The sequence below is a fragment of the Ovis canadensis genome, chromosome 12 (assembly GCF_042477335.2).
Source record: "Ovis canadensis isolate MfBH-ARS-UI-01 breed Bighorn chromosome 12, ARS-UI_OviCan_v2, whole genome shotgun sequence".
Taxonomy (NCBI): domain Eukaryota; kingdom Metazoa; phylum Chordata; class Mammalia; order Artiodactyla; family Bovidae; genus Ovis; species Ovis canadensis.
The window spans coordinates 82,063,400-82,077,134 of NC_091256.1; the positions used below are offsets into that span (position 1 = coordinate 82,063,400).

General features: G+C 46.3%; 1 protein-coding gene across 2 annotated transcripts in view; it reads left to right on the forward strand.

Moving 5' to 3' along the window:
* Positions 1–13,735, forward strand: part of PACC1 (proton activated chloride channel 1) — a 33,568-nt gene that overhangs the window by 3,110 nt on the left and 16,723 nt on the right. For both annotated transcript variants that reach the window (XM_069544207.1, XM_069544208.1), the window contains exon 2: positions 1,843–1,939. In XM_069544207.1, the coding sequence (XP_069400308.1) occupies positions 1,843–1,939 (97 nt within the window). The remainder of the gene's footprint in view (positions 1–1,842; positions 1,940–13,735) is intronic.

Consider the following 13,735-nt stretch of genomic DNA (forward strand, 5'->3'; position numbering starts at 1 on the left):
CCCTCTTTCACGTGTTGGTTTTCCTTTTCTTTTGGGCTTGGAAGACTTTAAACTAGAAGTTTTCCCTGATTCTAAAAGGTCAGGCGTGGAGGAGGAGATGGAAGAGTATTAGGTACATAGAAGCTTTATTTTAGCTCAAGGCTCCTAGAAATGAATTTTTAATGAAAATGTCTTGAGGGACTTTCCTGGTGGTCCAGAGTTTAAGAATCCACGTGCCAATGCAGGAGACACAGGTTGAGTCCTTGGTCTGGGAGGATCTCACATGCCAGGAAGCAGCTAAGCCCACGCACGGCAAGTACTGAGCCAGCGCGCCTGGAGCCTGTGATCTGGAACAAGCAAAGCCACCGCGATGAGGAGCCCCCACTTGTTTCAACTAGAGAAAAAGCCTGAGCAGCAGTGAAGTCCCAGCACAGCCAGAAATAAGTAAAATTATTTTTGAAAAAATGAGAAAAATATTAAAAAAGCAGAAAAAATCTTGAGACCTTGAGTGTTGACACTGGGAACCTAAGAAAATACTGGGAAAATCTATCCCTGCCCCCACCCTTCCAATCCAGGGGACTGCTGGCTGCCACCTGGAGTGAGACACTCTGGTCCTGGTGTTTCTTGCTCTTCTTAATACTGTGGAGCCTTGTTGGTTACCACTGTTCATTGTCCCCATTTGACAGGTGAGAACACTGAGGAAGTGAGGTGGAGGTTGCCTGCTATTAGGCTGCTAATTAGCACCTGTCTCTGGGGTGGCCTGCCCTCCCCACTTTGTTCTGCATTTGCAGCCTGAGTTGGTGGACTTTAGCTCTGACGCCAACTTCACTGTTCCATCGTCTGCCTGAGCAGACGCTAAGCTTGCATTTCCTCCTCTTCCGGAAAGTGACTAAGAGCGTGGGTTTTGGAACTAGACTAACTTGGATTTGGCTCCTGTCTCTGTGGCCATGGAAAGTCTTGTGAGTTGAATTGTGTTTCCTGAAAAGATACATCGACATCCTCACCCCCAGCACCTCAGAGAGTGACCTTATTTGGAAAGAGGGTTATTGCAGATGTACTTAGTTAAGACGAGGTTGTACTGGAGGAGAATGGCCCTTCATCAGCCTGCTCGGTGTTCTTATTAGAAGCATGACCGTGTGGAGACACAGACTCCATGTAAAGGTAGAGACGGCCTGGAGAGCGGGTGCACCTAAAAGCCAGGAAGCACGCGGAGTTGCTGGCATCACCTGGAGCTGGAAGAGAGGCGTGGGAGAGGTTCTCCGCCTCAGCCTTCAGAAGGAACCAGCCCTGCGACCACCTTGACTTCAGCTTGCTAGCCTCCATAACTATGAGGGGATAAATTAATTCCTGTTGTTTTCAGCCAGCTAGTTTGTGGTACTTTGCTGTGGTAGCCCTGGAAGACTAACATATAAGAAGTTATTTGAAATTCCTGAACTTCATTGTGTTCATCTGTAGAGCTGGTATAACATACCCTGCATCATGGGCTTCCCCGGTGGTGTTAGTGGTAAAGAACCCACCTGCCCGATCAGGAGACGTAAAGAGACATGGTTCTATTCCTGGGTATGCAGGAGACATAAAGAGACACGGTTCGATCTTTGGGATGGGAAGGTCCCCTAGCGGAGGGCCTGGCAACCTACTGCAGTATTCTTGCCTGGAAAATCCCATGGACAGAGGAGCTCGTCCATGGGGTTGCAGAGAGTCAGATAGGACTGAAGCGACTTCACGTGCATGCATGCACATAGCCTGCAATGTATGATTTTTTTTTTTTTGATAAGTGAGAAGCAGCCTCTGCTTTCTTGTTTTAGTCTAGAAAGGCAAAGCTGATGTAGCTGACTTCTTTGTGCTCTTTGTTCCTCCTTTTAGCTGAGTGAGGAGTTGGATCAGGTGGTTGAGAACTCAGAGCAAGCGGACGAGCGGGACAAGGAGACGGTCAAGGTCCAGGGTCCAGGAATCTTACCAGGTGAGTGGACTCAGCGCTGGGGGTGGACGTGCCTGGTGCTGAGCCATTGCTGCAGCTGCAGGCCCCAGTCCAGCCAGACACCTGTGTCAGAGGGGTGGTCCTGCCTGGTGTTGGATCTCCAGTATCACCGTCGTTTTGCAGCCATGCATATTGGATACAATGGCAGGGACTTTGGGTCTTTGCTTTTCTGTTTCTTTTTCCCTGGGAAGCTGTCGGCAGTTGAGCCTCTGATACCTGGGTCACTTCCCAGGGCCCTCTGGGAGATTATCTGGTAGGCTCATGTCTCTGACAAGAGGCCTCTTCAGTTTCGTTGCCCAGCTAGCTGGTCTCATCAGTAAAGTGGCATCCTGCAGAGCCTGGCAGTGACAACCTCTGGTACCTCCACCACCTCTTCCTCCTGCCTACGCTCTGCTCCCTTAGCTTCCATAACGTGACCCTGTGCTTCTCAGACCACTCCTTGCAGCCTCTTTTGCAGTCACCCTCCCGCTCTTGGGTGTTAAATATTCGTCAGAGGCCTCCTTCTCGCAGTCTCTGGTGGGTGGCCTCGCCCAGGCCCCCTCCCCTGCCTCAGTCACTGTTTGCACACACGTGTCTGCTGTGGTTTTATCTCTGGCCTAGAGGTACCTTTTTACATATGCTGTGTACCCTGATTCCCAGGAGATGGCTCTGCCGAGATGTCCCAAAGTTCCCCCGAACTCCACATGTCCAAAATTGACCTCATGGTTTTCCCACTGCCAGCTTGACCCTCTCCCAGTGTTTCCTGTTTCCAGGAACAATGCCATCACCACCCAGTTGGACCTGAGAGTCATTCTTTTTTCCTTCCTTCCCCGCTTCCCCGCTTTCACTGCCCCTTGACCCTACTGACGTTTTTCTTCAGGCCTCGCTCCGGGCTTTTTGGTTGTTTTATTCCTCTGCCTGGAGTTCTCTTCTGTCTGTCATTTAGTTAATGCATAATCATCTTTCAGCTGTCAGCTCACTCTTTTTTTTTCCTGCAAAGCCTTGTCTGACTGCCTGGCTAGATCACATCCACTGTGACTGGTAACCTCTGCGTCTCTGGGCTTGGAACTGTGGCTGATGGAATGGTGTAGGAGTTTGCCTGACTGTTGGGTTAATGTCTGTGTAGTCTACTAGACTATAAACCCCACCAAGGTGGAGACCAGTCCCTTTTGCTTCCCCATTCAGCTCTGGCCGTGCAATAAGGATTTGTCGAATGAATGCCTGAGTGAGTGAGTGAGTGGAGTCCTGCCTGACTCCAGCTTCTTGGGTGGATTGAGGGGGGTGGGGCTCTGCTCCTCTGGATTCCCATATTTGGAGGGGAGGGGATGGGATTGGAAATTCTGTGATTGTGCCTAATCCTTAGAGAAGACTTTGTAGAAGGAAAGAGGCAGGAAGGGTGGCTAACATTTACTGCTTCCCCTGGGCCAGGCTCTGTCATCCCCATGGCCCATCTAATTCTCATGACAGCCCTGTGAGGCGGTCATCCTCTTGATTCCACTTGAGGCCCTAAGGCTCAGGGAGATTAAGTGCATTGTGGGAGAATCTTGACGCTGGCCTGCAGACTGACTGCATCAGGTGCTGTCTGACCCCAGATGCTTTCTACTGCACCTGTGATTTAAAAAAAAATAACTTATGAATCCTTCTGTTAAAGTCCAGTGTGCTAAAGCTTGTAGCAGGACTGCCCCGACTCTGACTCTGGACATTGCCTCCGAGGGAGACAATGCCCTGAGGTCCTAGGGAGAAGGTTTTGAAAGCCTTGTGTATTAGTTTCTATCTTTTCTGTAACAAATTACCACAAACATAGTGACTTAAAACAGCTTAGTTTTGAGTTTATCTGACAGTCCTGGAGGTCAGAAGTCCAAAATGAGTCTCCCTAGGCTAAAGTTAAGGTGTCAGCAGGCCGCAATGCCTTTCTGGAGGCTCCAGAGAAGAATCTGTTTCAGTGCCTTTTCCAGCATCTCAGGGCTGCCTGCCTTTCTCAGCTCATGTCCCTTCTTCCACCTTCAGGTCTTTCTCAGATTTGCTCGTTCTGACACTGACTTCTGCCTCCCTCTTCCATGTTTAAAGGGCCCTTGTGATTATACTGGGCTCATCCAGGTAATACAGAATCATTTCCCTGTTGTTGTTTTTTTTAATTAGTTATCTGTGCGTTTTTTGGTTGTGCTGGGTGTTTGTTGCTGCGTGTGGACTTTGTCTAGTTGTGGCGAGTAGGGGCTACTGTTCACTGCACTGACAGGCTGACGCTGCGGCTTCTCTCGTGTTTGAGCATGGGCTCTAGGTGCATGAGCTTTCGTAGTTGGCGGCTTGCGGAGCCCAGAGCACATGGGCTTCAGTAGTTGTGGCGCACAGGCTCAGTTGCCCCAAGGCATGTGGGTTCTTCCTGGACCAGGGATTGAACCCATGTCCCCTGCATCGGCAGGTGGACTCTTAGCCACTGAATGGAAAGTCCCTTTTCCCTGTTTTAAGGTCAGATAATCAGCAACTATAATCGCATCTTTGCCCTGTAACTTGCCGTAATTATAGGTTCCGAGCTTGAGGACATGGACACCTGTGGTGGGTCATTATTTTGCCTGCTGCACCCTGCACGGCCCTCTTGCCCCGAGGCTGAAGAGGATGGATGGAGGCAGCAGGAAGAGGATGGAGGCCAGACTTGGAAGGCGAAGTTTCCTGTTGTGTTTCCTTTCAGAGATAAATGCCAGGCAAATGAGGACATGGCCATGATGACCTTCAACCTTAGCAGCCTCTCTTTCTGCCTCAGATTCCTGGGGCCTCAAAGCCCGAGATGAGGCAGAGCAGGAAGCCAGCCCCCAGGCAGAGCGGATTTTGGGTAGTTTGTTGGCCAGCAAGAGCCTTCCCTGATTTTGGGAAACTCGGCTGGATGCGTGTCCTGTTTAGACTGTAGACAGCCCAGCGCTCAGAAGTCCCTTCAGCCGGTCTCAGCAGTGACTTTGACGATGTGGGGTATAACTTTCCGAGCCCGTACTGTAGCCTCTGAGTCCCCTCACGGTAATAAAACTGATGGTACTGATGATAGCAGCCACACCTGCTGGGTGCTTTCCTGTTCCAGCCCTGGGCAGGGCTTTCTGTATAGACTGTACCCCTGCTTTATAATCCTCCTAGCCACGTTCTGAGGGAGATGTTTAGTCCCAGTTGATAGACAGACGGGCACAGAGAGGCACTGTGCTCCGACTGAATGAATGGCAGGACTCCTGATGAACCCGGGCCTGTCCCTCTGAATGTACTCTGACTCTGGCTCAGTTGTTCCTGGATGAGGGGCTTTCTTGTCCCAAACTCCTGCCTGACATCCACCAGTCCATCCATCACGGACTTCTTCATCTTTGCACCAAATGCCAAAACCGCAAAGAAGGGGAGTGAGACGTGGCCTGCTTCCAAGAGCTCAGGCCACGTGGAGAGAGAAGGCAGGCTACCCCGAGAAGGACTTAACCCTCCTGCAGAGCCTGCCCTGAACAGCCGAATGGGGTCTGTTTCTCCCTGTCGCCTGCGTTCCTAGCGTTCATTACTCTTCTTTTGTAGCATTTAGCACAGCTGAGAGGGCACGTCTATCGACTGTAATTCTTCAGTTGTGTCAACCCCTTGGGCCTGCCCCGGAGTTCTGAGGCACGAAGGTCTGTCTCGTCTCTACTCCCGCTGTAATTCCAGTGCTTAGTAGCCTGGCCCTGTCTAGGAGCCCCGTGTATATCAGTGCTCTGGGAGAGGGAGGTGGGGCTTTAGAGCAGGAGAGCACCATATCTAAACCAACTTGGATGAATGAGTTAACAAAAGCCAAAGAAATGGTAGAGACAGGGGCTTCAGGAATGAATGAGCAAGGGATAGTTGGTGAAGGAAGTGGGATTAATCCAAAGGAAGGGTGATGTATGGGTGGAAAAGAAGGGCTGGCCAGGGAGGAGGGGTGGCATGTGCGAACACATAGAGGTGGGAATGAAAATAGGACATTTCAGAATCAGTGGGAAGCACGGCGGTTGGAACAGAGGGTTGGTGAGAGAAGCAGAGGGAGGTGAGGTAGGAAAGCCAGGCTGGGCCAGACTGGGGGTGCGGTTTCAGCATTGGCGGTTTGGCCTTTCTCTAGAGAGCAGCAGTATTTAAAGGAATTAGAACAGAACAGTAAGGAATGAAGTGGGCATTTAAGGAAGGTGAGTGTGGCAGGGTGTGGGGCTGGATTAAGTTGAAGCAATCCAACTGGAAAATTCTGAAAGAGATGGGAATACCAGACCACATTACCTGCCTCCTGAGAAATCTATATGCAGGTCAAGAAGCAACAGTTAGAACTGGACATGGAACAACAGACTGGCTCAAAATTGGGGAAGGAGTCCATCAAGGCTATTTATTTTCACCCTCCTTATTTAACTTATATGCAGAGTATATCATGGGAAATGCTGGGCTGCCTGAAGCACAGCTGGAATCAAGATTGCTGGGAAAAATATCAGTAACCTCAGATATGCAGATGGCACCACCCTTATGGCGGAAAGTGAAGAGGAACTAAAGAGCCTTTTGATGAAAGTGAAAGAGGAGAGTGAAAAAGTTGGCTTAAAACTCAACATTCAGAAAACGAAGATCATGGCATCTGGTCCCATCACTTCATGGCAAATAGATGGGGAAACAATGGAAACAGTGAGAGACTTTATTTTGGGGGCTCCAAAATCACTGCAGATGATGACTGTAGCCATGAAATTAAAAGATGCTTGCTTCTTGGAAGAAAAGTTATGACCAACCTAGACAGCATATTAAAAAGCAAGACATTACTTTGCCAACAAAGGTCCATCTAGTCAAAGCTATGGTTTTTCCTGTGGTCATGTATGGATGTGAGAGTTGGACTATAAAGAAAGGTGAGTGCCAAAGAATTGATGCTTTTGAACTGTGGTGTTGAAGAAGACTCTTAAGAATCACTTGGGCCTCAAGGATATCAAACCAGTCAATCCTAAAGGAAATCAGTCCTTGAATTTTCATTGGAAAGACTGATGCTGAAGCTGAAACTCCAATACTTTGGCCACCTGATGGGAAGGACTGACTCCTTGGAAAAGAGGCTGATGCTGGGAAAGATTGAAGGCAGGAGGAGAAGGGGATGACAGAGGGAGAGATGATTGGATGGCATCACTGACTCAATGGACATGAGTTTGAGCAAGCTGAGGGAGTTGATGATGGATAGGGAAGCCTGCTGTGCTGCAGTTCATGCGGTCAGACTTGACTGAGCAACTGAACTGAACTGAAGGCAACTGTGCCATGTCAGAGGCAGGAGGCTGATATGATAGCCTGTTTTGATGTGGGGGAGAGGGAGAAGGAAGAATCAAAGAAGATTCTGAGGTTTGAAGCCAAGTGGCTGGATGAGAAGACAAGCTTCAGTGGGTGTGGTGTCTGGGTGGAGTTGGCCCAGAGGCAGTGAGGACTGACAGGAGAGAGTTGAGGACTGGACCCATAGCGGGAGGTTTAGGGGCCTGGAAGAAAGCCAGGGACACAGAATGTGGAATAAGCAGGGAAGGGCCATGAGCTTGGGAAGCGTCCTCATTTGGAGGCCAGAAGAGGAGGTGGGCTGGAGCTCTGGGTAGCAAGACAGGAAGACAGTACAGAGCAGCCGAGGTTCGAGTTAAGCACCTGGTGTTCAGGATTGTATTCCCAGTGTTACTCTCTGAGGGAAGCAATTTGATGCCATAATGTGGTTAAAGCCTCAGTCTGTTCATTTCCTCTCTATCGGGGAAGCACAACTGCTTATTATTCTTTTCAAAGGAAAAGATGAGACCGGACATGCTAATTGAATAAGCAGTTTATTGTATTAGGGATGTAATCAAATTGAGAACATTTGGTTAGTTAGTTCTCCACAGAAACAACTGTATATTAATAGAACAGACAAAGATAAGCAACCAAAGAAAAAGTAAATTGAACCTCATTAAAATGAAAAACTTGCACACCAAAGGATATTATCACAAAAGTGAAAAGATAGCCCACAGGATGGGAGAAATTTTCAAATCATATATCTGATAAAGGACTTGTATTTAGCAATTATAAAGAACTCTTATAACTCAGTAATAAAAGACAACCCAGTTAAAAGTGGACAAAGAATGTGAATAATGTTTCTCTAAAGAAGGTATACAAATGACAGATAAACACATGAATAGATTCTCAACATTGTTAGTCTTTAGGGAAATGCAAATCTAAACCACAATGAGGTGTAATTTCATACCTACCAGGATGACTACAATCAAAAAGATGATGATAAGCAAGTTTTGGTGAGGATGTAGAGAAATTAGAAACCCCAGATGTTGCTGATGAAAATGTATTAATAAAATGGTACAGCTACTGTGGAAAATAGTCTGGCAGTTCCTCAAAAGGTTTAAATATAGAGTTACCATATGACCCAGTGGTTCCACTCTTAGTTATATATCCAAGGGAAATGAAAACTGTTATGTCCACACAAAAACTTGTAATGAATGCTTATAGCAGGATCGTAATAGACAAAAAGTAGAAACCACACGAATGTCCATACACTGATGAGTGGATAAATGCTGTGTTCACGCAATGGAATATTATTGTGCAATAAATAGGAATGAAGGACGGATACATGTTACAACATGGATGAATCTTCAAAACATTGTCACGTGAAAGAAGTCAGACACAAAAGGTCACATACAGTATGACTCCATTTATGAGACTTGCCTGGAATAGGTAAGTCCATAGCAACGGAAAGTAGACTGTTGGTTGCCAGGGACTAAGATAAAGATGGAGTGACTGCTAATGGGTATAGAGTTTCTTTTTGGGTAATGACAATGTTCTGTAATTAGATAGTGGTTGTGACTGTACACTTTGTGAATATTTTAAAAACTACTATATTCACTTTATAAAGGTCTGTTTTATGGAATATAAATTATATCTCAAAAAAAAAACAAAATGAAATTAAAACAAGAAACCCATCACATCACTAAAAAGAAGAAAAGGATAAACAAAGAATTCATTTCTTCTTCTCAATCTGAATGCATCTTAGCCCAGTGCTGTCTGCAAGGTAGAGTTTTGCAGGGTTATGGTAGTCAGCCAGTTTCCTTTCCTGTGAATAAAGGTCTCAGCGATGTTTTCAGAAGTTGAGTTGCTCATCACACATCTTCTTAATGGACTGACTTACCAGTACATTCTGGGGCATGTTTGGTTTTTGAAACAGTTCTGTTATGGGTTTTACAAAACTCATAAATTAATTTTCTCAAGAAAGTCTCGTACATTCTTTTTGTCTTTCTCATACTGTGAGTTTGCGTATATATGAAGGATGCATGGGCTCCCCAGGTGGTGCTAGTGGTAAAGAACCCACCTGCCAGTGCAGGAGACCTAAGAGGCATGGGTTCAATCCCTGGGTCAGGAAGATCCCATGGAGGAGGGCATGGCAACCCACTCCAGTACTCTTGCCTGGAGAATCCAGGCAAGAGGAGCCAGACAGGCTACAGTCCATAGCATCACAGAGTTGGGCATGACTGAAGCAACTTACCACAGGCACACATACTTTTGAAAAGCATTCATCCAATTTGCCACAGAATAGCCAGTGTTTGGTTTTTCTGACTGAAGAGTACATGGGACATTTTATCAAATATCTAGCACCTTTTAAAAATAATGGTAAAATGTAACAGTGTCTACTTCTAGCATTCAGTGAGTTCAGTCACTCAGTTGTGTCCGACTCTTTGCAATCCCATGGACTGGAGCACACCAAGCTTCCTTGTCCATCACCAACTCCCAGAGCTTGCTCAGGCTCTTTTTTTTTTTTTTTTTCAGGTTTTAAAACTTTATTTGCATATTAAAAAAATTGTGCATTCCAATAATTAAAATCATTTGAACAACAAAAAAAATGGCACTCTGATTAAACTGCATTTTACAGCCCGCAGAACACCTTGGACCAGCTTTTTACTCTAGATTTCACTGTCCTCCTTCACCAACATGCAAGTTCTTTTCCTTCCCTGCCAGCCACACAGGCAGATGGGAGAGGCAGGCGTGGCCTACGTTGTCAGTAGTTCTCCATTCTTTGATGTGAAAAGGGGTAGCACAGTCATTTAAACTCGATCCAACCTCTTTGCATCTTACAAAGTTAAACAGCTAAAAGAAGTAAAATAAGAAGGCAATGCTTGTGGAATGTACAGTGCATACTGGCGGCACACGCTGCATTACGACTCGCCTGCTTGCTTCTCCTGTTCAATCGTTTCTTTCGAAGGCAGTGGATTTTTCTCTTGCGTTTCCGTTTTCTTCAATTTCGACTTATCGAACTTCTCAATCTCAGCCATATCGGGTTTGTCAGACATGGTTGCAGAGGGCGCGGAGCGAACTGCGAGCGAGTGAAGTCGGGTCTGCGCTGTGGCCGCCGCCGAGTGCCCGCTCAGGCTCTTGTCCATTGAGTCGGTGATGCCATCCAACCACCTCATTCTCTGTTGTCCCCTGCACGTGCCTTCAATCTTTCCCAGCATCAGGCTCTTTTCTAATGAGTCAGCTCTTCGCATCAGGTGGCCTAAGTATTGGAGCTTCAGCATCAGTCCTTCCAATGAATATTCAGAACTGATCTCCTTTAGGATGGACTCGTGTGATCTCCTCGCCAGTCCAAGGGACTCTCAAGAGTCTTCTCCAAGACCACAGTTCGAAAGCATCAATTCTTTGGCGCTCAGCTTTCTTTATGGTCCAACTCTCATATCCATGAAAATAGCTTTGACTATGCGGACCTTTGCTGCAAAGTAATGTCTCTGCTTTTTAATATGCTGTCTAGATGGGTTATAACTTTTCTTCCAAGGAGCAAGCGTCTTTTAATTTCATGGCTGCAGTCACCATCTGCGGTGATTTGGAGCCCAAGAAAATAGTCTGTCACTGTTTCCATTGTTTCCCCATCTGTTTGCCATGAAGTGATGAGATTGGACGCTACCATCTTAGTTTTTTGAATATTGAGTTTTAAGCCAGCTTTTTCACTCTTCTCTTTCACTTTCATCAAGAATGACAATCACTTTCACTTTATCACTTTCATCAGGATGAACTTTAGTTCCTCTTCGCTTTCTGCCATAAGGGTGGTGTTATCTGCATATCTGAGGTTGTTATTTTTCCTGGCAATCTTGATTCCAGCTTGTGCTTCATCCAGCCTGGCATTTTGTATGAAATACTCTGCATATAAGTTAAATAAACAGAGTGACAGTATACAGCCTTGACGTACTCCTTTCCCAGTTTGGAACCAGTCCGTTGTTCCATGTCTGGTTCTAACTGTTGCTTCCTGACCAGCATACAGATTTCTCAGGAGGCATTGGAGTGTCACACATAGCATGTGTGGATGATAAACAGTTCCATGGTTTTTTATTTACATTACATGCCAATCTGTAGATCAATGAAAGCCCTGTAAAGAAGTTAAATTTGGAGTCTAGGAGTCAGTATTCCAGGACCCTCATCCGATGTCCATTGATGACTGCGGGGCCAGGATCGCTGCACAAAGTATGGAGTTGGACCAGATGGCCTTTTAGGTCCCTAACAACTCTTAGAAGATTCTGTTCAGATGTTATTATGCACCAATTCAGTCATTCAGAGTTCCTTCCCTCTCATCTTGTGATCTTAGGATATAGCACCCTGATTGCCTGTTGCCACCGCAGTTATGAGCCACTCAGACAGTGAGTGTGCTTTTAGCTGCCTTGTTCTGAAGTGAACCTGTGGTCCCACATGGACCGTAGGGGCTGGGGGTGCCTTCCAAGCAAAACGGCTGCGGGCAGGCCCCTGTGCACAGACCACCGTACTTCCGGCGACCGATCAGGGACCAGCACCTGAGCGAAAGGAAGCCATCTGCAGTTGAGTGTGAAGAAGGGCCGTGTCTGTGACATGCCCAATGGGGAACCCTTTCCTATACACGATACTCTTCAGGAGAAGGTCTGGATGCGAGACTGAGAGAAAGACTTTTGAGAGTAAAATGGAGCAGAGTTACGAGAGAGGCATGGCGAGAAGGCAGGTTGCAAAGCTGTGAGGGAGGAGAACTGACACAGTCCCTCGTAACAGGAAGCAGCAGCAGTAGACTCAGAGGCAACAGAAGTTGAGAGCAGGAGTTGCCTTAATTCCTTTCGGAGAACTGGAGCTGCTCTGTGCCTTGGCTTCACTCTCAGCTACCCAAGGGGTTTCCTTGGGGCTTCCTGCTTCCTCTTAAAACATCCATTGGCTAGAGTAACCTGCTCTTCACGACCTGAAGGAACCACACAAACCCTTCTGCGAATTGGCATTCCTGTAAAGGAAGAATTTTTTAAACTTTTTGCCATTAATAGTAAGGCACATCAATTGGTTTCTAGTTCTGTTTGCCTGAAATGTACTGACCAGTTGAGAGGTAGCTAAGTTGGCATTGCACAACTTAATTCATCTGTTTTTTGGGCTGTTCATCCATTTAACAGACATGAAAACAATACATGCCTATTATGTGAAACACTGTATTCTGTCCCACCTCCATTTTATCTTCTTGTATTTTTTCTCATTAATTATTATGAGATGGTTGTTTCATGGTCTTCATCTTTGTTATCTTCATCGCTGAGGGCTTCATTTTTTGAGGGGTAGAGGGTACATTCTCTCTCTCCAGTGACAGTAATTCATGGGGCAGGTACTCTGTCAGGCATTTGAAGCAAATTTGTCATTTGCTTCTCAGAAATGCTAGAAAACTGAAATGATTTCCTTTTCACAGGCAGCAGGTGAGCCCTAGGAGTGCCAGATAGCTTGCTGTGGGCCACAGAGCGGTCATAGTCAGCAGCAGAGCTGGGTTTGCAGCCCATGCTGCTGCTGTGCCTCTGGGCTAGAGAGCTGGTCTTCAGTTCACCAAACACGTGAATAGTGAACAGCAGATGATGCCTTCCTCAGAAGCCTCCTGGGGTTTTAGTCCCAGAGCTAACACAGCCTCCTCCACAAAGCCTCTGCTGACCTCTGCCCTGCTCCCTGACTCCCTTTCATCCCTCTGAGGAAAGGAAATCTCACAGTGTCCACCTGCAGGGCCTTCAGAGTTCTGTTGCGCTTGGAGCACAAACCATCGATCCTTCTTCCCTGGGTCCTCTCTCGGTATCTCCCTGAAGCCCGCAGCACAAAGTGTTGCACGTAAAGCTGGTGCTCGATGTTGGATTGTGGGCGTAGAGTGAATGATTTCCTTCTTTCTGACCAGCTAGGGCCCTTTGTAGTTCTGTGCCCCTCTTGCTTTTGTGCTTTCTAAATAAAAGAAAATGAGATAGTTACAAGCAAATACTCTTGTGTCTTTGTATTTAAAGTCCATCTCTTAATTACGGCATTTGGTTGAGTCTTGGGTTTAATCCAGACTGGTGGTAGTCTCTGCCTTTCCACTGGTATCCAGTCTGTTTACTGCAGGTGCTGGTGCGGTCGCCTGTGGCTCCACCGTTTTATTGTTCTCTGTTTGTCTCATAGGTTTGTTGTTTCTCTGTTGCTTCTTTCCTGAAAGTTAGAAAATTTGCAGTATTGTTGTATAATTTTTGCATTAGATAGCCTTAAGTTTTTAAAATTATATAAGTGGCTTTTTATATTTACCCACATAGTTAACATTTCCAGGGATCTTTATTGCTTCGTATACATCTGGGAGTTGCCATCTAGTGTCATTTCAGAGTTTTCTTTAGCATGCATTCTAGTGCAGATCTATTGGTAATGAATTCTCTCTGCTTTTGTGTTTGAAAATACCTTTATGTCCCCTTCATTTTTAAAGGTTAGTTTGCTGGAATTTAAACATTCTTGAGTTGATGGAATTTTTTTTTATTTCAATACTTTAAAGATGTTCCCTTGTCTTGTAGTAGTGGTGTCAGTTGCTCAGTCGTGTCTGACTTT